General features: G+C 43.3%; 1 protein-coding gene across 2 annotated transcripts in view; it reads right to left on the bottom strand.

Annotated features, from left to right (window-relative positions):
• Positions 1-459: 459 nt before the first annotated feature.
• Positions 460-23,349, bottom strand: part of appa (amyloid beta (A4) precursor protein a) — a 38,104-nt gene continuing 15,214 nt past the window's right edge. The window contains exons 2-17 of one of the 2 annotated variants that reach the window (XM_052058741.1): positions 15,819-15,986; positions 15,035-15,164; positions 13,582-13,694; positions 13,296-13,486; positions 11,157-11,428; positions 10,802-10,969; positions 9,534-9,667; positions 6,854-6,928; positions 6,614-6,772; positions 6,122-6,250; positions 5,787-5,886; positions 4,925-5,137; positions 4,793-4,846; positions 3,301-3,392; positions 2,877-3,023; positions 460-2,755 (exon numbers count right to left, since the gene is read on the bottom strand). In XM_052058741.1, coding sequence (XP_051914701.1) covers positions 2,654-2,755; positions 2,877-3,023; positions 3,301-3,392; positions 4,793-4,846; positions 4,925-5,137; positions 5,787-5,886; positions 6,122-6,250; positions 6,614-6,772; positions 6,854-6,928; positions 9,534-9,667; positions 10,802-10,969; positions 11,157-11,428; positions 13,296-13,486; positions 13,582-13,694; positions 15,035-15,164; positions 15,819-15,986 — 2,247 coding nt within the window. In that variant the 3' untranslated portion in view covers positions 460-2,653. The remainder of the gene's footprint in view (positions 2,756-2,876; positions 3,024-3,300; positions 3,393-4,792; positions 4,847-4,924; positions 5,138-5,786; positions 5,887-6,121; positions 6,251-6,613; positions 6,773-6,853; positions 6,929-9,533; positions 9,668-10,801; positions 10,970-11,156; positions 11,429-13,295; positions 13,487-13,581; positions 13,695-15,034; positions 15,165-15,818; positions 15,987-23,349) is intronic. The other variant, XM_052058742.1, reaches the window with a different exon arrangement.

Genomic DNA, 23,349 nt, shown 5'->3' with positions numbered 1-23,349 from the left:
CCGGGGTAGACAATGAGATCCTGGAATAGGCCTTGGACACCGTCTGGACCCATCACAGGATGTGTATGCAAATTTGATATTAGCCACGTTCTGATAGTTTACACATTATTTACAGCTAAGCTAGTACTCATCCAGGAGTGGTGGTCATCCGTAATGAGAGCCATAGTCACACTGAGACTGACAACTATACAAACGCACTCGCACGTAAGGTAATTTTGCAAGCATGTTTTATACTGAAACAGGAAGGTGTATTGTCTTTGGAGGAAAACCACGTCCGCGCAGGTACAACATGGTGATGCTCACTCCAAACAGAAACGTTGACACTCAGACTCACCAGAGTGGCAGCAGTTCCAAACAGAGACACAGGAAATTTATTAGACGGTATATTGAATTTCTGAGGTGAAAACAAATTTTAGACATGCTGCTTGATAAAAGAAAAATAAACAAAAACACCATCTATTGGTACATTCAAAACTTTATTATGGAATACAGTGTAGAAAGCGTTTCCCCAGTCAATGCAAATCGCCTGCAGAATATCACACGGCGAACAAAAAGCAATGCAATCAACAGAACAAAATCCCTCTTCCACTTCTCCCCCACCATCTGTCGTGCTTCTTGTGAGCACTCGCATGTAAGCAAATGTTGCCAAAGATAATTGGCTATTCGTAAGTATTTAAAATGTTTCACAGAGCGAGAGGTCACACTTTACTTTCAACGTGATAATGGTATGCGAGAAGCCTGTGAAAAAGAGCTGTCTGCTTTTGTGACTGTTGCTTATCATTAGAATCCAATGAATGTTTGGAGGTATGCCTTCCTAATTTCTCTTCCAGCTACGGCACAATGATCATGACGCAGACAGCACAGATCTCCAATGAGCATGGTTGGGATGGAGAGGTGAGTAGCATGCCTGAAGATAAACAAAGGCAAAGGAGAGAGGCGCTGGGGATTAGGATGGGGGAGGGGGTGGCAAATGGTGTAAAAACCAATTATAAATACAGACTGCCTGACAGCCTGACTATCCATCCAGAACTGCAAGTCATTTCCTTTCTACCTCCCTCACGACTCCCCTCCTTCCCGTCGGCACTCCACTTGTCCTCTCAGCAGACAGAAAAAAAATATATACCGTATACATCTGTCATGACTCCACCACTGTGGGATAAAATGCCAGCTTAAAGACAGCTAAAACACCAGACTAAAAATGACAAAACGTACACACCCAAGTCTAAACCATCCTTTGCTAGATTCCTGCAAACCATCACCCAGATAGCTATAAGATACCTTGCAGGGAAAACAACCAAAGCGTTGAACTTCAAAGCCAAATTGAAAACGGGTTGAGCCCCTAATATCAGGATCTCCCATGATACAATATTGAATGAAATGAAAATAATATACAGATGAAGCCAGCTCCTACTCCTTCAGGAAAACAGAGAATGTCGAACAAAAAAAACGAAACAAAGAACCACACTTAAAATTCCAAAAAAATCACAGATCAGGTTTAAGTGTGGGTGAGATATCAAAGCAGAGCCTGTCGATGGAGGTTTATATTTATATACTGTATGTTTCGCCATGGTTTGAAGTCACAAGATCACGAGAGGATACGAAATGTACAATCTTGCTAGCATAATCTATAAGTGAGAGGTTCAAGAGAGCAGTTTTTTTCTTTCCAAATCCTGTTGTCATCATGGTCATGCACTACATATGAACGACTACAACTTCAGCATTACTTCAGTACATCACACACAAGTTTAAAAAATGATTTGACATCTTTTTTTCCCCTATTTTCATTCCTTTTTCTTTTAAAAACTAAATCGAACCTATACCGAAACCAAAAATAAACACAGCTCATTCAGAATACATAATCACTAGCATCATCATCAACATGTTCATGATCAACTCTAGATATTTAGCCTTAAGAGCCTTGTGTCACCTAACACAGCCCAGCTGTCATAAAAATGCACAAATAAAAGAGGAAAGAGGGAGGCTGGGTAGTGGGTGGAGGCTATTGGTGTAAATTACACAAATTATTCTCCAGTGCAGAGAGTAGAGTGCAGCAGTGGTGCAGGAAAGGGGGGAAACAAAAAGACCAGACCTCATTTCTGGAAAAATGTCGATTGACTTTATCCTAAACTTATATGATTACAAACTAAATGATGTTTTTTTTTTCCCCTCATGAAAATTGAGTACATGAGGCCCATGGAGCAATGTAACCGTAGCCCTCTTGCTCGCAGGCCAGATTTGGATTTTCACACCTACAAGCCAAGAAAAAAACAACAACAACAACACAATGGCTCTGGATCTGTATTGAAAGGACAGGTTTCTTCCATTAATGGTGGGTTCGCTTGCACTGGGTGAGGCCACCCCCATGCATCAGCAGGCCCAAACAGAGCAACATAATAAAAAAAAAAACTCTCTTAAGTCAAAGGCGTGTCGCTCCAATAAAGTGAACAAACGTCGTGCAAATTGGCTCGGCCACAATGTCCGCCCAGGCAGTAGTGGAAGAAACGCGGGCTACAAAAGCTCCATATACTCAGTCACTGCTTGGTATCATGCCACACTGCTGACATCACTCTACTCTGGGAGGGGGAGGGGGAGGGAAGGTGCTTAAGGTGTGGAATGAAATGTGTGCGTATGTGTGGATAGGACATCCCCCTCCTCAGTTCTGCATCTGTTCAAAGAACTTGTAGGTTGGGTTCTCGTAGCCATTCTGCTGCATTTTCGACAGGTGGCGCTCCTCGGGGGTAACAGCGGCGTCCACCTGGAGCAGAGCCAAAAGAGATTGGATGGGTTACCCGCGTGCACATGCGCAACATTCATGAAGGGGGACCAGAACAGCTTGCCCATCACCCGCCCCAATACACGCGCCAGCTGCTTCTGACCTCGATGACTCCATGGTGGATGGAGGTGTACTGCTTCTTCCGAAGCATCACCAAGGTGATGACAATCACGGTTGCTATGACAACACCGCCAACCATCAGCCCGATGATGGCACCCTTGTTGGAGCCTACATCCTCAGCAAAAAAGACCTGATGGAGAGAAACTTGTCATGTGACACGCATGCATTCACCAGCCGGGAATTGTGTGTGATGAGATGTTAGACATCCTAATTTTGCATCTGATTTGAACATTTTTCTGGATATCAAATTAGAGAGATGATTGACTTTGGGAACTCCACAGCCTCCGAGGTGTTTAGTGCAGTGTATTAGATTGGCATCTACAAACAACAAGCCTGATCTGAGAACGGAGGATTTTGCACGCTGTCGTGCACCGGGAGCGAGGGTCAGAGGGAGAAAGTTTGTTTACCAGTTTCTGGTGGTGAACTTCATATTCAGTACTCTGTCTGTCCCCCTTCTCCATTCGGAGTTCGGGAATAGCCTCCATTTTTATCCCAGTCACTGGCAAGAGAAGGAAAAGTACTGTATTATCGAGCGTAACAGTCAGAAGCAACCTTTTATGTGGCTTAAAACTTGAACAACTCAGTTAACTCATTCAGTACCAGCCAATTCTGGACCAAGTCTGAAAAGACGTTTAACGTCTTTGGGAGTGAATGAGTTAAAAAACAAATCGAAAATCTTGAAGGTGAACCTAGAATAAATTAAAACTCCACTCAGTATTTTGGGGGAGAAGTATATGGGGCACATTTTGATGTGGCAATATGTGCCAACTCTTCTTTTCGCAAATGCTCCAAACGTGTCAGATTGCAAAACTGTCTTCTGCGCAGAGCCCTTTTTAGATCACCCCACAGATGTTCGATCACATGCACCATTCTTTGTTGGTTTTGATGTGTGCTTTGGGTCATTACCATGCTCATGAAGTTCCTCTTCATTTTCAATTTTCTAGTGGAAGCCTCAAAGTTTTGTGGTGACAGTGACTGGAATTTGGAACCGTTCAGAATTTCCTCCACTTTGACTAAGTCCCCAGTTCCAGCTGAAGAAAAACAGCCCCAAAGCACGTGGGGCTGTTCTGTGTTGATGAGCGATGTTGTGTTTGCACAAAACTTCAGTCTCGGTTTCATCAGACCATAGCATGCGCTTGAAAGATTTGTGAGTGTTCTTTTGCAAAATGTAGCCGGTGCACGTTTTTCTTTTTATCAGATAAGCCCGCCCTTCTTGCCACTGTATAATTGCCCAAGCACAAAAAAGCCGAGTCATAAAGAACATGCTCTAAACAGCCAGTCCTGGCCAGAAATTTCTGTGGTTCCTTGGCAACCAGCTTGACTCATTTTCTTCCCGTCTTTTCATCAGCTTTGGAGCAACGTCCAGTTTTTGGTAATGTCACTGTGGTGCCATATCTTCCTTCACTGGATGATGATTGTCTTCACTGTGCCCCGTGATATATTCAAGGCCTTGAAACTCTTTTGTCCATTTTCCCTGACTGAGATGACGATGAACAACGACATCCCCCTGACGCTGTTCAAGCTCTCTGCGGAGAGCAGCTTATGCTTTAAGATGTGACAAAGGAAATGCCAGGAATGTCTGAACATTATTTGGGTCAAAGGCAATCTAAGAAACTGTGCCAAGTTTGTCCTGACTCCCACTTAACTGGAGTTTGAAAGTGACTGGTCAATTCTGAAGACAACCGCATCCCCAGCTATATAAAGAGGCATGTACACCTGTGATTTTTTTATTTATTTATTTTTTTTTTTAAATCGACCGTGTGTCTAATTATCCTCATGCATTGAACTGGAGACCTTGACTGTCTTCGGTGTTTGGGAAAATGCAATCTGAATAACAGTGAGTTGTCCCAATCAAGACTGCCCAAACAACAGTGGGATAAACATTTCATGCAGGCTCACCTGGCCGTGTGGGAACACCTCTTTCAAGACTGGGGCGAGAGTCCACGGGTTCAACTGGAACGAGGAGGACAAGACTAAGTTTTGAAGGACCGATTTCCACTATCACAAATGAGCAAATGTTGGAGAAAAGACCTTGGTTGTCAGTGTTGGGCTGGTTAAAGCTCTCGGGATGGATAAAGCCGACTCCTCCCAAGCCGAGCGTGTCCTCCTGAGTCAGCAGCTCGGTTTGGCCGTCTCCCAGCTCCTGGTCGGGCATCAGAGCATCGTTACCGTAGCTCACCCTCACGTCTGTCTGCAGGTTGGCCAGCTGTTGGGCCATCTCAGCCTGTTCCCTCTGCAAAAGATCTGGAGAGAGGAGAAATCACAAGGGGATGCATGGGTCAAGGATGAGAGTTAGAATCTTCTGGATTATTCTTTTCATTGTCGGTTTCACACAATAAATATGAAGAATGCACATACACGATCGTTTCTTTGTCGGTTCAAGTAATGAAATCTTGAAAGAAACACATTTCACTATCCAGCCCCACGCGAATGATTCCAAGAATGTGTCAACAGTTTTTGCATTTCTTCCGGCAAGAGTTTGTGTGCATCATCCACAATGCCGTACCGACGGTCACACTCTCAGAGACACAGATGGTTGTGTGACGCATGCAACTCCAATAAGCAGGGGGGGGGGGGGGGGGAAGACTACGGGGTGAACAGCAGATTTATCTTCCCGACAAACAATTTGATTTAAATGCGCTGAAGAATTGGGTCAAACAGCTGCAAAATTCTTATCAGCAAAAAGAAAAGATTGGAATTTAGAGCTTTCAATCCCGCTGTTACGAGTAACATAATCAGCGCTACAATTCACATCTGTCTCGCAAAGGTTTGGAATTTGGCAGGAATCAGACAGCTGAAGAATCTGCGGTATTTTGTCAAGAATGAAATGTCACATTTTCTACAAAACGCGACGGGCATGAAACTCTCGAGAACAGAGTGGCGCCAAACGTACCGACTTGGTCCTGGATGTCGTCAGCCACACCGGGCACCTTGTAGAGAAGTCCCAATGACTGGTTCATACGCTCTTCAATGACACGCAGGTGGGTCAGCACCTATACAGCATCATACGCACATACGCGCGCGCGCACACACACAAAGTGCATTAGACGCAGTGTTTCGCAACCTTTATTGAGCCCAACAAGCGATTTTCACATTAGGAAAATCTTGGGGCACTTCACTAAACAAAGATGTCACTTAAGGTCAGAATACCGAAATAATGATGATTTCCACTCAATTTGCTCACAAATTCACACACAGTGCAAACGTTTGTGTTTGAGTGTGCGATACCTGAGGCCTGATTTGCGCCGCCTTCTTTGGGTCCACCATACGGACGTGTTCAAAGTGTTTCAGGGTGTGCTGTCTGTCCTTTTGCTCGGCGCGCACATATTTCTTCAACAGGCTGAAGACATGACGAGGCTGCGACAAGCGGAACACGGCAGCTCGTGAGGTGTAGGCTCAGGACAGCATGATTGGAAACATTGGTGAGAAACGACAATTTGTCAAGTGTGAAATTGAAGCTTCTGAGTCGGTTGCAAAGCTTTTCCATTAGCGCATCAGTCTGGTCTCAGTGCTTTAGAAGACAGAGGAAGCAATAGAGGACCAGACAGATAGTTGGCCACTCAAAATATCTCATTTACAAATAAACAGTAAACAAAATGATTTGATGCTGTTAAAAGAAATCAAATGTAGCAGGTTAGGAGAAGCAAAGAAAACACTGAAAACACTTCACATGGTGGATTTATGCCTGGATGTGTGCGCGCGCGTGTGTGTGTGCTGCACCCTGGGGGGATCCTGCTGCAGGGCGGTCAGGTAGCTCTCCAGCGCCAGGCGCCGGCGGTCGTTGTGAAGAGCTTCCACTCGGGCCATGTGAGTCTCCACCAGCTGCTGGCGTTCACTGGCTGCTTCCAGCTCCAGTGTCTCGACCTTCTCTTGGAAACGCTAAAATGCACAGTTGAAACATTTCAAGTAGTGCTAGGTCAACAATCTGCAGAGCCGGCATTCAGAATATGCCCACGTTACCTGGATGACTGCCTTCTTGTCTGCACGTGGAAGATTCTTTGCTTCCCTCTCAGCCTCTTCCCACTCTCTCATCACCTGAGCAGAAGTCGAGAGACATCATGTCCATTCAATTGGAATTTGCTAATAATTGTTAGTGTGACTGCTGGAATATGCTGCCGCCAAACTGAGGGAAAACAACAGTGACAACACATGACACCCATCCCAATATGCCATGACATATGCACTCTGCACTCTATGAGCAGAGTTGTAAGGACAACACGACATTGTTTGCTGCACAACTGCTTTTCTGCCCATGATTTTGAAACCAATGTGTGTCTGGGCTGGGAAAACTAACCCAACAACGGCTGCAATCATACTGTATGGTTTCAGAGACAAGTGGAGGAAAAATAATACCAGATTATTCTGTACTAATAGCATCTGCAGGAATGACTGAGGAGTCACACATTGACATAAATGATTCACTGCAGGCTCGCAGAGAGATTTTTTTTTTTCCAAGATGGCGCCCGAGTAGGCAGCCTTCGGCAAGTGCTCTTCAAGAGCCTTGCTTTTTTGTTCTTTTTTGCTGTTTTTGTCTTTTGTTTTGTCACATGCTGTTTGTTGTTTCATCGTGTGGACCTGATATGGACTGTTTTCAGCGCTTTTTGGCCACGACATTCGTCAAAGGAGCAGTATCTGTGCTTGGTGGTTGCGCCTTCTCGGCAGCACGCCTGTACCAGCACAGATTTTGATTGGGAGGAATGTCGGCGCCATTGACTGTCGGTGCTGGACAGACCTGGGGCGCTTGTGTTTTTTGCGCCAGTAATGGGCAGCATTTTTCACAACCCCAATTTGTTCAGTGGCTATGTCAGCGCTGTTGGACAGTTGGCGTTGGTGCGGCTTTATGGATGGCCGCTGAAGTTGAGGATGAGGAGAGAGGAGCGTTGGCGAAGAGCGCCGTTGCGTATTTGGAACCGTGAGTCGCCGCTTGGAATTGAAATGGATTTCCATGGGACAGGAGAAGTGAATCAATCTCTTTTTTCGTCAATGGATGCTACAGCTTCTTGTTGACTTTGAAACTTAGCTTGTAGCCGACGTGTGCACATTTTGAGCATGACGTCTCTGATCCACTGGTTAAAGGACACTTTGATTCTCTCCTCTTTCATCTCAAACCGCTTCAAACAACAAAGCGTGTGACGGAAAAGTGGTTAGGACTGCACGACTGTCCGTGTTTTATGTTATGTGTTGTGTTTATCATTTTACTTTATGTTAACAGTTTTGTAGAGCGCTTTGTTACAGCTGCCGCTGTTGTGAAAGCGCTATATAAATCAGCATGTATTGTATTGTATTGCATTGTATTGTAGAGATGCCGTTCACAAGTGTGAATACTCTTCTTTTTTTGGTTGCATCCTCTCCGACTCACTGGCTGAGCTCAGGCCTGCGGCCGACACACAGCAGCGTTTATAAAGGGGAAGTCAACCGTGCGCAACCTGATGATGCGGGGCCTGAAGCCACTCAAGCAAAAACAAACACCCAGAACAAACTCCAGCACAAGGAAAAGTCATTCCAAGTTCTGCACAAAGTGTCCTCGTCTGAAGCTTTGAAGCTGTTGCTGTGCAGCGTGCACCATCTGCTGCGAACCACTCCATTAAGGAACGCAATTAAAAATAAATAAATAAATCACAATAATCTGTGCAGGCATCCTACCCATGGGAGGATTAACGGATGCACTTTTTTGCTATAACTTCTCTGCCTTCAATTTCCTATTAAAAATGAAAACACTGTTCATTTTCTCAGCTCCATAAGCAATCCTTCGGGCTACAATTGAATTTATTAATAGACTTTATTGTCAACTGTCATGAAAGTAGCGACTGAATACACTCATCCCTCGTTTATCGCGGGGGTTACGTTCCAAAAAGAACCCGTGATGTGACATACGTGAAGTAGGATTTATTAAAAAAAAAAGTTTTTTAATTAAAGCAAAAAAATGTCAAAGGGAAGAAATTTCAAATGTGCTGAATGTTTCACATACAGCACATTTGACAATAAAGTTGTACTTGATAGTCAGCTACACTACTGAACTATGTATACAATGCAGAGGCGATTGCTCGAAGACTGCAAGGGAAGCTCAGCTTCCCCTAAAATGTCAAAAAGTAAGTGATCAAATATATGTGTGGACATACAATCGTGTGAACATGTCATTGACTAGACATGCGCTACAACGCGCTCAACCTTTGTTCCAAATCAGCTTCTTATTACTGGTTAAGACGCGACTCTCTTCTTATTCATTCCCGCAGCTTCACTGTGCTTTAAACTGTGTGGACGCTGAGCGTAGAACGCGCGGACGGTCATTTTTTTAAAAAAGGAACGGAGAGTAGAATTCCCGTATAAATAAACCGACACATTTTATGATGAAGGCCGAAATTGAGCTTCCCCTCCTTTGACAGACCAACATCCGCCACTGATACAATGAAACCAAAGACCAAAATTTTACATCCGGGAAATTTGGCAAGCTGTACAGAGACGAGGTGCAGAGACTGTAGCCAATCAGGATGCAGAACACGATTCACTGTTTCAAAAAAAAAAAAAAAGCATAAAAAATGCTGAAAGAATCCGTGAAACAGCAAAGCCGCGGGAGGTAAACCGCGTTATCACGAAGGATTACTGTATTATATGATGGGAAAAGCCACCCTTCGATGCATACCTGGGACATCCTTTCACGGTGCTTAGCCTCCAAGCTCTCTTTGGCCTTCTGGAAATGGGTGTGCTCATTTTCATCGGCAGGCGTCTCCAGGTAGTGGTCCACAGCATCAGGAGAGCCGGGTGTGGCTGTGGGCACTGTCAACACGAGGAAAGAAAAGCGAAGACAGGCGGATGGGATTACAAATAAAGTATCCCTGTATTCTTACATTTGGCTGGATGAGGACACAGAGCTCAAAATAGGTTACGAGAGGAAGGAAACATGAAACCTGAATCATTCTAAAGGAAACGAGCAAAAGTAAACACCTCACGTTGCCCATCCTGTGTATGACAAATTTAAAACCCCCCACTCAGTTATACAGCTGTAAAAAGCAGGGATGGAGTATCTCCAAATATACTGAGCTCAAATTAATCCCACAGCCATGACTGTTAAGTTCTTGCCAAGTCACACGGTGTGAAACCAGAATTACCGGTAATCAGCAGAGTTGATTATCTTTAGTAAAACCAATCAAAAAGTGTTCTGTCTGTGTGTGTGTGTGTGTGTAGGCATGAAGGTCAGACATAAATTGAAATTGGTTATGTCGTCTGAGAGTGCATGACTGCACAAGACGCAAAAAAAAAAAAAAAAAAACATCACACGATGTTACACGCTATGAGGGAGCACACGGCAGTCAAACTATAAAAACACAGTTTCTATTAAAAAAATAAAAATGTAAAAAAAATCACCAGCACATTCATGGCAAGCCACAACAATTCGGGACATGTTTCGACTCTTGGCTGAGGCGCACCTGTGTGAATATTAGCATTTTATAGGCTGCTGCAGTAAACTCTCGCTTTGACTATGCTCACAACCCTAAAAAAAACACGCATCCAATAACTGTCATGAAAATAGATGTCGAGCCAGAGGGGATCAGTGGGACAGACCATGCAATGAAGCAGCTCCTCATGTAATGAAGCATCCTAGTAGTTGGACTTAATCAAAGTGAGTAACTATTTGAAATTCTCTCATGATCTGACGGGCATTAACCATGAACCTTGAAATAAGTTGCAGCAGCATGAAAATTACGGCAACATAAAGTCAGGTCGAATGAAGGACATGTTATGAAAAACACACAAGGCAGAGAAGAGTTAAAATATTAGCCAGGAATGGAGGCAGGAGCTCGGGAAAGTTCAGAAGGAGGAGTGAGCGTCTTGCAGGAGGTTAGAGTCAAACAAGTAGCACGCTGTCAGAAGGGGAGCTGGTCTGGGTCATCTGCTGCTGGCAGAACTTACTGACACTTCTGCAGACAGACAGGCAGTATTCCTCGGACTCAAAGTTATTCCTGTTGCCTCCGCAGCCGCCGTAGATAAACTGAGCACAGCGGCCCTCCTGGCGGTCAAAGTACCAGCGGGGCAGCATGGCCCGGCATGGACCAGTCTCTGCACTGGCCCAGCACACATCTTGGAGGATACACACACAACCCTGTCATCATCCACATCCACTGCATAGAGCCAAGTCAGTAATCATGTCATATACATCTGCGAAGAAGGAACCCCCGTCCCCTCCGAACGCCAACATACGCACACTGAAATACAACTTCCCAGATGAGATGAGACTACAACACACGCCAGTGAAGTGCTAACTCACCCCTGACCACCTCCTCAACTGACTCGGTGGTGGTGGTGGTTGTTGTCATGGCAACATTGGTGGCTGCCTCGTCGTCGTCATCGTCGTCGTCAAGTGTGTCGGCAGCCATGTCTTCCTCCTCCTCTTCGTCCTCCTCGTCCTCCTCCCCATCTCCATCTTGGTCATTGTCCAGCGCATCCTCTGCCTCATCATTTGCCTCAGCCGTCTCGTCCTCCGCCACAGATTGCTTGGTTTCCTCTTGTTGGTCTGCTGGCTCTGGCTCCCGCACCATACTAGGAGAGGAAGCGCAATGAGGAGGCATGGATGGGAAGGGGAAGTTGCGGAAGGGGGGAAAAAAATGGCGATACAAATGAAGCAGGGGATGAGGACAGAAAGTCACTCGTCCTCAATATTCATGTCCCAACTATTTGAGTTGATTCTTTCTGCAGCATTGTCCACCATTTATCATTAATCATGCATTTTGGCTTCACCTTTTAACAGCCCGGCATAGCACGGCCCCATCTTTCGACGGAATCAACCACAAACACAGAATATAGAGTGCAGCTGGTTCCGGTTGTGTGGCTTTGACTTTTGACAGTTCAATCACTTGAAGCTGCTGACATGCCAAGATGATTCCCATCTTCCCCTGCCATTCAGTAGAATAGCTCTGACAAAAACGTTGTACTGCTCACAGCCACTCAAGGCAGGACTCACCAACCCCTTTTTGATACAGAGAGAAACTTCTTGGCTACCAATTTGACACACACTTCTGGCATCAAAGATTTGCTCCGATGTTCTTCAATGGTCAGTTATTAATAATCACCAATTCTTTCAATCCGTGTGCAGACATTGATCACGTGAATGTTTTTAAGCTATAATTAGCAACAGTAACAATTAATAACAATCAAAAATTCTTAAAACAGCAAGGAAACAAATGTGTAACACTGCCCAGCACTCCATTTCTGTAAGTCTCTGCAAGTGTTGAATTGATCACTTCTTCAACATTCCAAGGAAATGAAAATGTCCGATCACTGATGAGCTATTTTAGGGACCTTCACGCGGCTACTCATGTGGTCCTTGGGGAATAGTTGAGGTCAAACGTTTGCAGACACTCGTCCACGGGGGAAGAATGTCATATTCAGTTTATGGTAAGGCTTTCAATGATTTATTTGTACCGTTCTTTCCTCCCTTGGCAAGTTTGACCTCCATCAAACACTTTTGGAGCCGACATCATCAATTCCCAAAACAGTTTTGATGTAGATTTAAGCTCATGGAGCCGTTGTCTTCACTTTGGTCTGATATGTTTATCTGCTATCAAAGATACCTTCCTCTGAATGAGTCGCGGTTCAATTAAGTTAAGGAAGCTTATTGTATGACACATAGTCGGCTAACGAAATGTGAAGAAATAAGTCTCAAGCTACAAACCACTAAAACAGTCTTTTACCAGCAGAAAAAAATCCAGAATAAAAGGTTGCATGCTCCAAGCAGACCCAGACACGCTCATCTATGCTTTTATATCTCCAGTAGACTTGATTATTTTAATTCTCTTCTGACTGGACTACCTCAAAAGCGCATCAAACAGCTGGCGTTTATTCTGAATAACGCGGTTCAGGTTCTGCCCAGAACAAAGATGAGAACATGTTACTCCAGTCCAAAAGGCTTTCCACTGGCCACCAATCAGCTGTAAACTACACTTTAAAATTCTTGACGATACTATACTGATTGCACCTTGGAAAATGAACTGTGGAGAAAACAATGAAAAAATGAAAACCCCCACATGAATTCATGTCAACTTCAGACGACAACTTCATCTGCATGCTACCTATGATCATCTCACAATGAAACTAACAATAATGCTACCTGTCAACTCAACACTTAGACCTCCCCCTTTTATAATTCAATGTTTTTGTGGTTATTTCCTCCTTGTGTTTGGGTTAGTCGAGTCATGAGGAAAAGCAGCAGGTTGGCACATGCACCCGAGTTGTTTGTGAGCAATGAACAATTCCATGATGAGCTGGAAAGATCGGCCGACCATAACACCTTTACTCGAAACGTGTAATGTGTGTCAACTACATTATTAGAGTCTTTCAATTGCTCAGCTGAGTGACAGGATCTCTCATCTTTCTCAAATTCTGCACACCGCGTTGGTTCATCAAGTACCTGTTATCAGAATAGTCAGTCTCTGCTCCACCCCACCAAACATCTGAGTCGTCGCCATCCTGTTCGGCGCTGTCAGCGTCGCGCTCAGCTTCTGCTGGGCAGCACACAAACTCCACCCCTCGGAAACGGTCAATACCGCACGGCAGAAGCATTCCGTAGTCATGGAGATTCATGGTCCGGTCTGTGCAGGACTAAAGAATTCAATCCAGAATGACAAAGACAGTGGGAGAGGAAAGATCTATTTTTTGCTCTTTGATGCAATCGTGATGTGTGTGTGTGTCCTCACTTCCTTGGCCACAGTATGCCAGTGCAGGTGGCTCTCACATTGGTCCATGCGCTCCTGATGCAAAAACTTACACTTGTCAGGAACCAGCAAGGCATCGCTCACAAATTCTCCAACTGCAGCATGGAGACACCCATATTTTAACACGAAATAAATGGACGGCTTGCGTTGGCATCATTAGAGCGTGGTTACATCCAGGGAACAAATTTCAACACTACCTTAACCGATGCTTGACTGACTGCAATGTTGACAGCAGGCAAACATAACTTAACCAATTACCATCAAAACAAATTAGTTTCATTTGCTTCCCAACACTGAAACATTTTCTTTTCTTCCAGAGAAAAATGCATTAAACTTAATTGCAAAACTCAATTGAGCAGGGCTATGTACAAACCTCAATTTGAATTAAGTTGGGCCCTTGTGTAAAATGTAAATAAACACAATTAAATGATTTGCAAATCCATTTCAACCTATGTAATTGAATAAACTACAATGGCGCGTTAGGTGATGTTCAAACCAATTTATATCATGCTTTTTTTTTTAAGACAATCATTCTCTCATTTTTAATTGAATACCTTCAAAACGTTCCAAAGAAAGCTGGTACGGGGCAACTACAGATGTGGAAAGTTGAGGAATGCTAAAAAAAAACACCCGTTTGAAACATTTCACAGGTGAAATGGTGAATTGAAAGCCCGTGCGTGTCATGACTGAGTGTAAAAGGGGCGTCCCCGAAATGGCGAGGCTCACCACTTTGGACAAGCAAACATCCCACCGTTGTAAGAACAATGTTTCTCATTTAACAATTGTAAAGATTTGAGGGATATCATCATATACGGTCCATATCATCATCGGGCAGACAGTGAGAAACCAGCTGTGCACCTGTTACAGCAGCATGCAAAATGTAAAACAGTGTGAGTGAGAGTACTAGACTGGCCTGCCAGCAGTTCAGAATGGTCTCCCATTGAAAATAGGCGGCGCATTATAAAGAACAAATTACCACAACGAAGACCTCAGATTGTTGAGCAAATGAGGACGTACATCAAGCAAGAATGACAAAGAAATCCACCGAAAAAATGTCAATGGTTAGTGTCCTCAGTTCTGAAATGCAAAGTGAGTGTTGCAAAACAGCAGGAACCATGCCCTTGACTCAGCTTTTTGGGATTGTGTTGCTGGTATCAAATTCAAAATTAGTATTTGGAGAAAAGAAAAAGTTGATCGGTTTGAACATTCAATATCTTGTCTTTGTAGTGTATCCACTTAATATAGTTGCCAAGGACTTGCAAATGATCGTATTCCGTTTTTATTGACATTTTACACAACATCCCAACTGTATTGGAAATGGGGTTTGGACTATCCAAACTGTCATTTGCAGTTGTCTACCAACCCCAGGTACAAATGCTTGGGGGGGAAAAAGGATCTGTGAATCAAGGTACTCCTCCCATGAAGATGAACTCACCCAAACAGCGGTAGGGCACTACGATGTGCATGTGACTGTGACATTGCTTGCGACCCTTCTTGCACCAGTTCTGTATGCTGACGGGCTGGTTGGCCTCCACCACATTGGTAATTTGGAGCTCTGGATAAACCTGCACACGTGACAAATTTATTGGAGGTTTTCAGACACAGTTTATCACACTGTTGGATCTCTGAAAGCATCCTTCTCGATCCGCTCTGAAAAGGAAATCTCCTCCCAAAGACTTGTACGTTGTGGTACATTTTAAATGTAGTTATGATGGTGTGGTCTCTCCACAGATCCGAGTCTTGACCTCCATAGTCCTCTCCGAAGCTCACATGAATGTCCTGTCTTTAAACTGTGTTGTGTCTACAGCAACACTGTAGTTTATGATCAATAAAAAACACTTTGCATATTAATTGTTTTTCCTTCTGTCATTTTAACAACAACAGATTGACACACTTATGTCCACGCCTTCCCGACACAATAAGGCGATGCAGTAAATCTGCTGGAAAATATGTGTGGCCAAATGTGCCTTATTTTACCAAGTAAATGGAAAATATGTTGTAGCATCTTTCTATTTTGTTTGCTGCGACAAAAATAACCATAGTTATAACAACGAACAATATGCTAAATACAGATCAAGTACTGAATGCATCAAAGGTGGAGATGATGAAAATGCCCTGGGAGGAAATTACTTCTCTGACTGCTTCTCGGTTCGCTTATCCCCCCCCACGACCCTAAGATTACCAACAGAAAATACAAGAATAAATTTGGAGCCTCTTACTTCCTGGCAGTACTGCAAGATGCCCTCTTTGGTACCAACACAGCTCTTGGTGCCTGTGGGGTCTGGTTCCCACTTGCCATTCTGCACATTGACATGCATGTTGAGTTTCCCGCAGAACATGGCCACCTGGGGCTCAGCCAGCAGTCCCGTCAAGCCATCTGTGGGCACCTGGAAGACAGGGCGAGAGGGATTTTATTAAGATGTTTTGAGCACAGGGGACTTGGCTGCAGTCAAATTCTATTTGTTGGGAAAATGCAGAATGAGGGCAGACGCCATTGTTTCATGAAACACTTATCGTACCTCGGGATTGGAAACAAAAAGAATAAAATTAACAGAAAGGCCCTCTGTAATGGAGAGCCTGTTACTCATCTTAATTGAAAAAACAAATACCCATTTCTCTTCTGCACCGAAACTAGGCTGAAAATTGCCTCAATGCTCCCGATCCATCTATTTCTATCACTCAAACTTGTAGAAAGCTCAGCTGCCAACGCTTAGATTCACTTTTGGTTCATATCAAAAATATTACAAGTAGAATGAGAGCTATAACCTCCTCTGGAAACATCTTTCTGACATAGTTCAGGGGGCACACACCCTCTGTCGATTCGAAAGTGAACTTAAAGCTAAAGCCTGACCAATTCATCGGCCTGACGATTAAACCCACCGATTGTAGCCCTTCTAGCATTGGCAACAATCATCTGCAAATCGGCCAGTGTTTGCCAGTATACGTCATAGTTTACGTCACAGAAAAAAAGAACAAAGTTTTTCTTCATTATGTACCTGCATCAGTACAAAAAGTGATTCAATGCTTCTGTTAATTCGAGATGGTCAGATGAACCGGATAACGCCAAAGCTTGCGTCAGCCTTCCTGAATCACATGGCTTCGAAATAGTGCTTAGGAGATTGGATCCTTCTGCTATATCATGTGTCCGATTACGCTCAAAGCATCACACGTCAACGCAGACTGACGGCTCGTAATGGTTTGGTGTCCGTCATTGGTTAGACAACTTGTTTTGGCGCCAACTTGTGTAATAACCAGAACATTATTGGACAATGTTTTTGGGGGTGATATTAATAATGGTGACCAGTGGAAAAAGAACGTGCTAAAGTGTGGGATTGTATTGATCTTTTACTGACAAGTAAAAGTTGTGGTTAGTGAAGCATCAAAGCTCCGAATAGGTTTCAGCACAATTAGAAGGAAGACCTCAACGCCCATCTCTACTGACAACCAGTGCTTCATGAATTGTGATTTTTACGAGCAACGCTCTGTTGAGCATTGTCACATAAATCAACCAGAACCGTGACAGTTAAAGCACAACGTTTAAGCTAGTATGAATAAAATGTTGGTGCATTCCATGTTTGTTGTTGGAACATAACCCCAAATAACAAGGATGCATCTTTTGTATTGATAACACATGCTTTGGCGGGAAAAATAATTAAAAGTCACGAATATCCGTTGAGACATGAGCAAGGCAAGGCGTATTTTCAATGGACATGCATTGCCTTTGATGGGAACATTACGGCGACAAATGACGCTGCGCTGGGCTGTGTGATCACGACCGTTGATGCAGATGTGTTTTCTTTGAAACAAGTTGAAAGCTTGCCACACACTAGCACGATAACAACAACAACAAGAGTCATGAGCGCATTCATATTACCATTAGCAGCTAGCTTTGTTGGGCCACCGATCACCCGCGGCGAAAGTCATCGTCCACAGAGTTTCACAATGGGTCGCTGTCTGAGTGTTTACCAGACATTTGGTCGGTGTAGTATCTTGTAGCATCAGTCTGATGGATCTTCTATTTTTTATTCACTTCATTTGCAGTTTGTAACCAGTCATGCTCACAATTATACTTTGGGAGAAAAGTTAAATTGCTTCCTATTTTAACATTCATGCTCACGTTGTCATTATCATCTGCATGTTGTCCTAATTTTAAGTTCAAATCAAAGAAGTTAAATTCAGTCTTTTTTTGTATGTGTCCTTAATTTTCATCATGATATACTTTTCAGTCAGATCACCCAGCCCGAGTTACAGTTATTGCTGGGTAAGATTTTGTTGTATTGCCATTGATGTGGTATGTTACTAACATGTTTCCCTTGTCTTCGCTTTTGTCCTGTGTCTTGTCCTCCCCGTTTCCGGAGGTGTGGCTTCACCTTTATCAGTTTGTTATATCAGTGGTGGTGAGGACAGCTGTAATGGAAGCGGACCAGTATTGCCGTTGTTGCCATCATCATGGAACCACTACTGTACTGTTGTTGATATAGCTATAACTGTGCTTGTTATTCTCTCGTTGCCAAATCCCTCTATCCTGTTTTCTCTATGTCCCTTGAGTCCAGTGGTTCTTGACCTTGCTCAAGGTATTGAACCCAACCAGTTCAAATGCATATTCATCAAACCCTTCATTCGTGGAAAAAAAAAATCTAGCCTGTATTTTACAAATTCAAGACATTAAAACACATTTATTAAAAAAGAGAAAAAAGTCAAAATTTCAGGACATAAGCAAACGTTTTTTTTTATTTTGCAGAAAATGAACAGTGCATGACGTACAATCATGACAGTCACACGTTGACAACTAGGCTAACTAAATTTCCTGCAGCACTGATTGGACGAGCAATGTCATGTGATCATTTGCAGCCAGTGATGGCCAAGGGGGCGTGTCATAACTAATTGACATGTTGAGTCGGGTGTGTCACAACCTCCATGGCAGAGGCTCCGTCGAAGACCGATTCACCGAACCCCTGGGGTTCGATCAAACCCAGGTTAAGAACTACTGCTCTTCATCTCAAGCCAACCGGCGAAGGCAGAATGGTATGCATCAGACCCAGGGTTCTGATGAAGGTTTCTTTCTGAGATGGAGTTATTCCTTGCCTCTGTCAACAAGTGCTTGCTCATGTGAGGCTAAACAGCTTCCTTAACCCTTGTGTGCTCCAAATTAAAAAGGCCTTAAGTTACGCATTTTACAATTTTTGTAATGATGTATTTTGTGTTCTAAAAACATTCTTTTTTTTTTTCAAACACTCAAAATGTTCAGAGGCATCTGTGCTATCCATACATATAGTTTTTATTAGTTCTTTGGGATTTTTTATTCTTTATTCTTTGCAAAAGGAAAAAAAAAATTGTGTCTGGAGGTCCCAACCAAGCCCTACTAACAATCGCGACCGGACGTGTTCATGTAAAATGCATTGGTTTGAAGCCTCCTGCAAAAAGGCAAAGTCATTTGCGATCCTCTGGCGCTACCTAAAAGTTGCACAATTGGAATGACCTCAACCCAACAATGTGGCATGCATACGTCTGTCCAAGCGAAAACAAAGCGATTGACGTAAAAATCGCGTGAAATGCATGTTTACACATTAGGTTTACGATGCATTCAAAAATATGAATTATAATAGGTCTCTATGGTGCAAAATATGTAAATTGTGAAGATTAAGGTATCAAAACGTTTTTTTATTATTGCTGCAATGCCTGAGAATTATCAGCCGGTGACGTCATGAAATTTAGGCCATTTTAGAACCCCTCCATAAGTTTCAGCTCTCTCGTGTTTTTCTGAATGCCTTTGCCTTTGATTCAAAGACATCATTTTACATTTATCGCAAGCGGTGCACTACGAGGGTTAAATACATACACAGGTTATGTATAATGCATGACAAGTGTGGCTCCTTGATCTGCTTCATGTGTGAAGCGCCATAAGATAACTTGTCCTGTGAATTGGCACCACACTAGTAACATTAAAACTTGGCAACCTCTAAACACAGCAGTGATTTAATCATACGAGACAATTTACAATGATAAATTGCTAAAGTCTCAACCTACAACATTAATGCAGTTTTATTCCCTCTGTGCCCTTGCAGGCTTTTTCATGTTCTTCCTCAACATAATGTGAAAGACATAATCTCTCTGTTGAGTCAAATATGGGACACTTCTGTCATCGCAAGAGCAATAGAGTGTAGTGGTGTGCGTGAGCTGCAACAGAAGACTGCCTTAATTTAATACTTTTTTAGGGGGTGGGTGTGTGGACATTTTCGGAGATGCTGCAGAAAAACACTGTTGGCATTGTACTTCCAAATCAGCTTGTACAAAATCAGAGGGGATAGTGAGGGGTGGCAGCACAGGGAGAGAGGAGAGGGACCAGGACCGGTGCCATTGTGCTCTCCCTAATCTTGTTAATGGTATTGAAGCCCCTGGCAGGCAAACAAATGTTGTTTTATGAGATGGAGCCTCCTTTCCCCTGCAGACTGATTCACTCAGAGCAGTCTCGGGATGAAATCCTCTTCACAAGTAAGAATGGATTCTCAGTTTAATAAGTGTGAAGGTTGAAAAAAAAAACACTGCTAATTTATGAATCATGGAAGCAATTATTTCACCATTGGTGCTTAGTACAGTATAGGTTCAATATGCCCTGAAATTAATTAATCCTGTGCTCTCGAATGCTGCAGTCAGACTGATTGCAAACGGAGCAATTCTTGCAACACAATTACATATGAAGTCTGGATGCAAATTCGTTCCAGGCAGCATGATTGATGCATTTGAGGTGATGCGGGTGGATGCAAGCAAAAAAGGAGCAGGCTGTGAGAGTGGGGAGCCGATGTTGCCATTCAATTATTTGTGATAATGTACATAAACTGCAACCTAATCATCCTATCAGTCTCATTTTCACAAAAAGTACCGTATTTTCACGACTATTCGACGCATCGTACTAATGGCCGCAGTCTCATTAATGCGTGACATTTCTGTATTTTACACATACACAGGACGCATCGTACGAATAGCCGCAGTTTTACAGTGGTAAAACATACGCCAGCTTAAACATACGGCATGCATGCGCGCACTCTAACACGTTAGCTTGAAGCATACGGTAGCATGCCAAGACATACAGATAAGATAAAAACACGTTTTTAAAAAGGCAACGAAAGCAGAACTGAGTTCGGGTGTATTTTATTTAGCCATCGTACAATGTTCTCACATTTATCGATCAATCATCACCCAGAAATCCATCAAAGTCCTCATCCTCTGTATCAGAAGCAGAGGACTGCACATCTCAGTTGTCAATGAATGCATCACATGCTAGTGTGAGTTGCTACGCATTGCCGAGCGGAAAGAAGGAGTAGCAACAGCAAAGTCAACATTTCTCTCGTGTGAAGCTTTCCCACATTTGAAAGTAAAGAACAGAGCGAAACATGGTGGCAGCGCGTGTGTGTGTAGAAAGAATTGAACAATTGTGCAAGTACCGTAATCCATCAAAAACGCCGCGTTCCCTCTCGTTGTTGCGTATTGTGGCGTAACTCGCCAAGCGCTGCCTCTCACTCTTTGTAAAGTTGTGTTTGCCACCGATCATCCATTGTTCCCATGCCGTTCGCAACTTTACTTTGAACGCCCGGTTGATGTCCAGCGGTTGGAGTTCTTTAGTCAAGCCTCCGGGAATAACGGCAAGTTCAGAGTTCATTTGCTTGACTTGTTTTTTTCACCGCTGCTGTGAGATGGGCACGCATGCCAATCTGGCTTTAAGTTTGAACTGAGCTTCGTAGGCGTGTCTTTTTGTCGAATTTATTTTCAGGGGTTCTTCGAAACCAAAACCGGAGTTGTTTTGCAACAATGCACATTGCCGCACTCTATACAAGTGTTGGTACTGGCTTGAGACGTCCCTTTAGCGTCCAACACGCCCACCCTTCACCATTGGCGGACTAGCTTGCCTGTCCTCTCTCTTTCTCTCTCTCCCTCTCCATATATGTATATATACACGCCCACCCTTCCCTGATTGGCCAACTTCTTCCCGCATGCCTGGCCACAGTCACTTCCGCCTTTTCTCTATATAAACAGCGTGTCGGCTGTCAGTCAGATTTTGGAACTCAGCGCATATAAAGGACGCTCCGCACCATAAGGCGTCCTGTCCATTTTGGAGAAAATTTAAGACTTTTAATGGCGCCTTATAGTCGTGAAAATACGGTATTTAAAATAAAATAAAGAAGGTAAATCTTTAAACTACGGTGGTGCATGACCCGTGTCACCGGAAGTTGTTGGCGCTTAGCAGTCTCCAATTGCAGCTTGTGATCAGAGCTGTTGAACTATCTTTTATCGTTATCATTATTCTCATTCAGAGTTTGTTTCAAGTCCAATTCACCGAGGGCACGGGCAAAGCAAAGAAATCGAGCTACGATAGTTAACTGGCTGCAAAAGTGCGTCGTATGTCTCCGTGTCAGGCTGTTTATCATGATGGCGTGCGTGTGTATGTGTGTGCACGTTAACGGGTCGATCGCGGGAGGTCGGTTTATGGATAAGTCGATCTTCGGTCCAAAAAGATTGTGCACCCCTGATTTAGACTAAGAGAATGTTCTGTCGACAAGCCAAATGCAAATATCAACAGAGTATAACTGAATTTATGGATAGGCGCTCAAAACTTGTGTTCAAAGTCCCAATGAGATGCAGCACAAAGCGAATGTACACGGTAAATATTTTTTTTATTTGGTGAAGGCAAGAATATCATTGCGCTCCACTGCACTGACAGACCGAAAGCCTGTCAACAGCAAAGCATAAATGCTGATTATTGTAGGAACTTGTTTTTCTGTCTTTATCCTTTCCAGCTTTGTTTCTCAGTAGGGTCACCCCAATGCGATCGATGTGATCAGAAATCAGGGGTAAGTGTGATTTTTCAGCTGATTGGTATCGGCTAAAAAGATCGGATTTTTAAATATTCTTAGTTTAATTCTACAATATCATGTATTAGTTCTTTACTTGATTTGAACCACTGCCGATTTACAGGCATGTACATTGTCTTTATAATGAATAAATAAGTAAGAAAGATAAGTGAGAGAAGTGGGATGTGGTCTTTTTCTCCATTGAATTGCACCGCATAGGGATTGGATGTTGGGACTTGGTGGTGGCTGAAACTCAAAATCAAGCGGCTTGGACTCAGATTCAGGTGCAAAAAGATGTGATTGAGGCGTCCCTACTTCTCAGGGGTGCTAGTCTGGAAATTGAGGATTAGAACCGCAACCCAGTCAGAGAAAACATCTCCCATTAGTCTGAGTCTGCCATAATATATTTTGCCATACATATCTGCAGGGAATAAACCAGGAGAACTGGAACCGATGTTATATGAGCTTGACCCGGAGAAAATAGTTCTGTCTAGGTCAGCAGAAAGTCCGGGCACATAACTGCTAGGTGTGCGAATTCTACTGCAGTAGAAATTATACATGATGCTATAAAAGTAATTGAAATGCTTTCGAAACTATTGCAAGATTATCTGATGAAAAACAGTATGAAGCACCCCCACCCACCCCCCACCCAATACAGCAACTGACCTCAAACGATAAAAAGGAGCCAAATTATTTTGAGGTATTTACATCAGCATATGCTACGCAACTTAAAAGGCCACATTTTGTTTGAACCTTTTCCATTTTTCTTTTTAGCAAAAAATATTGGTCCATGTAACTGACAGGTCTGTTTTGTTGCCGAGGTACAGAATGTCCTATCATTGTACCTTGATTATTGAAACAAAAAGCGTTAAATATCTGTCAGATTCAGATTTTGAGTTTGCCT

The sequence above is a fragment of the Hippocampus zosterae genome, chromosome 2, assembly GCF_025434085.1.
Source record: "Hippocampus zosterae strain Florida chromosome 2, ASM2543408v3, whole genome shotgun sequence".
NCBI lineage: Eukaryota > Metazoa > Chordata > Actinopteri > Syngnathiformes > Syngnathidae > Hippocampus > Hippocampus zosterae.
This window is presented reverse-complemented; position numbering and strand designations above follow the sequence as displayed.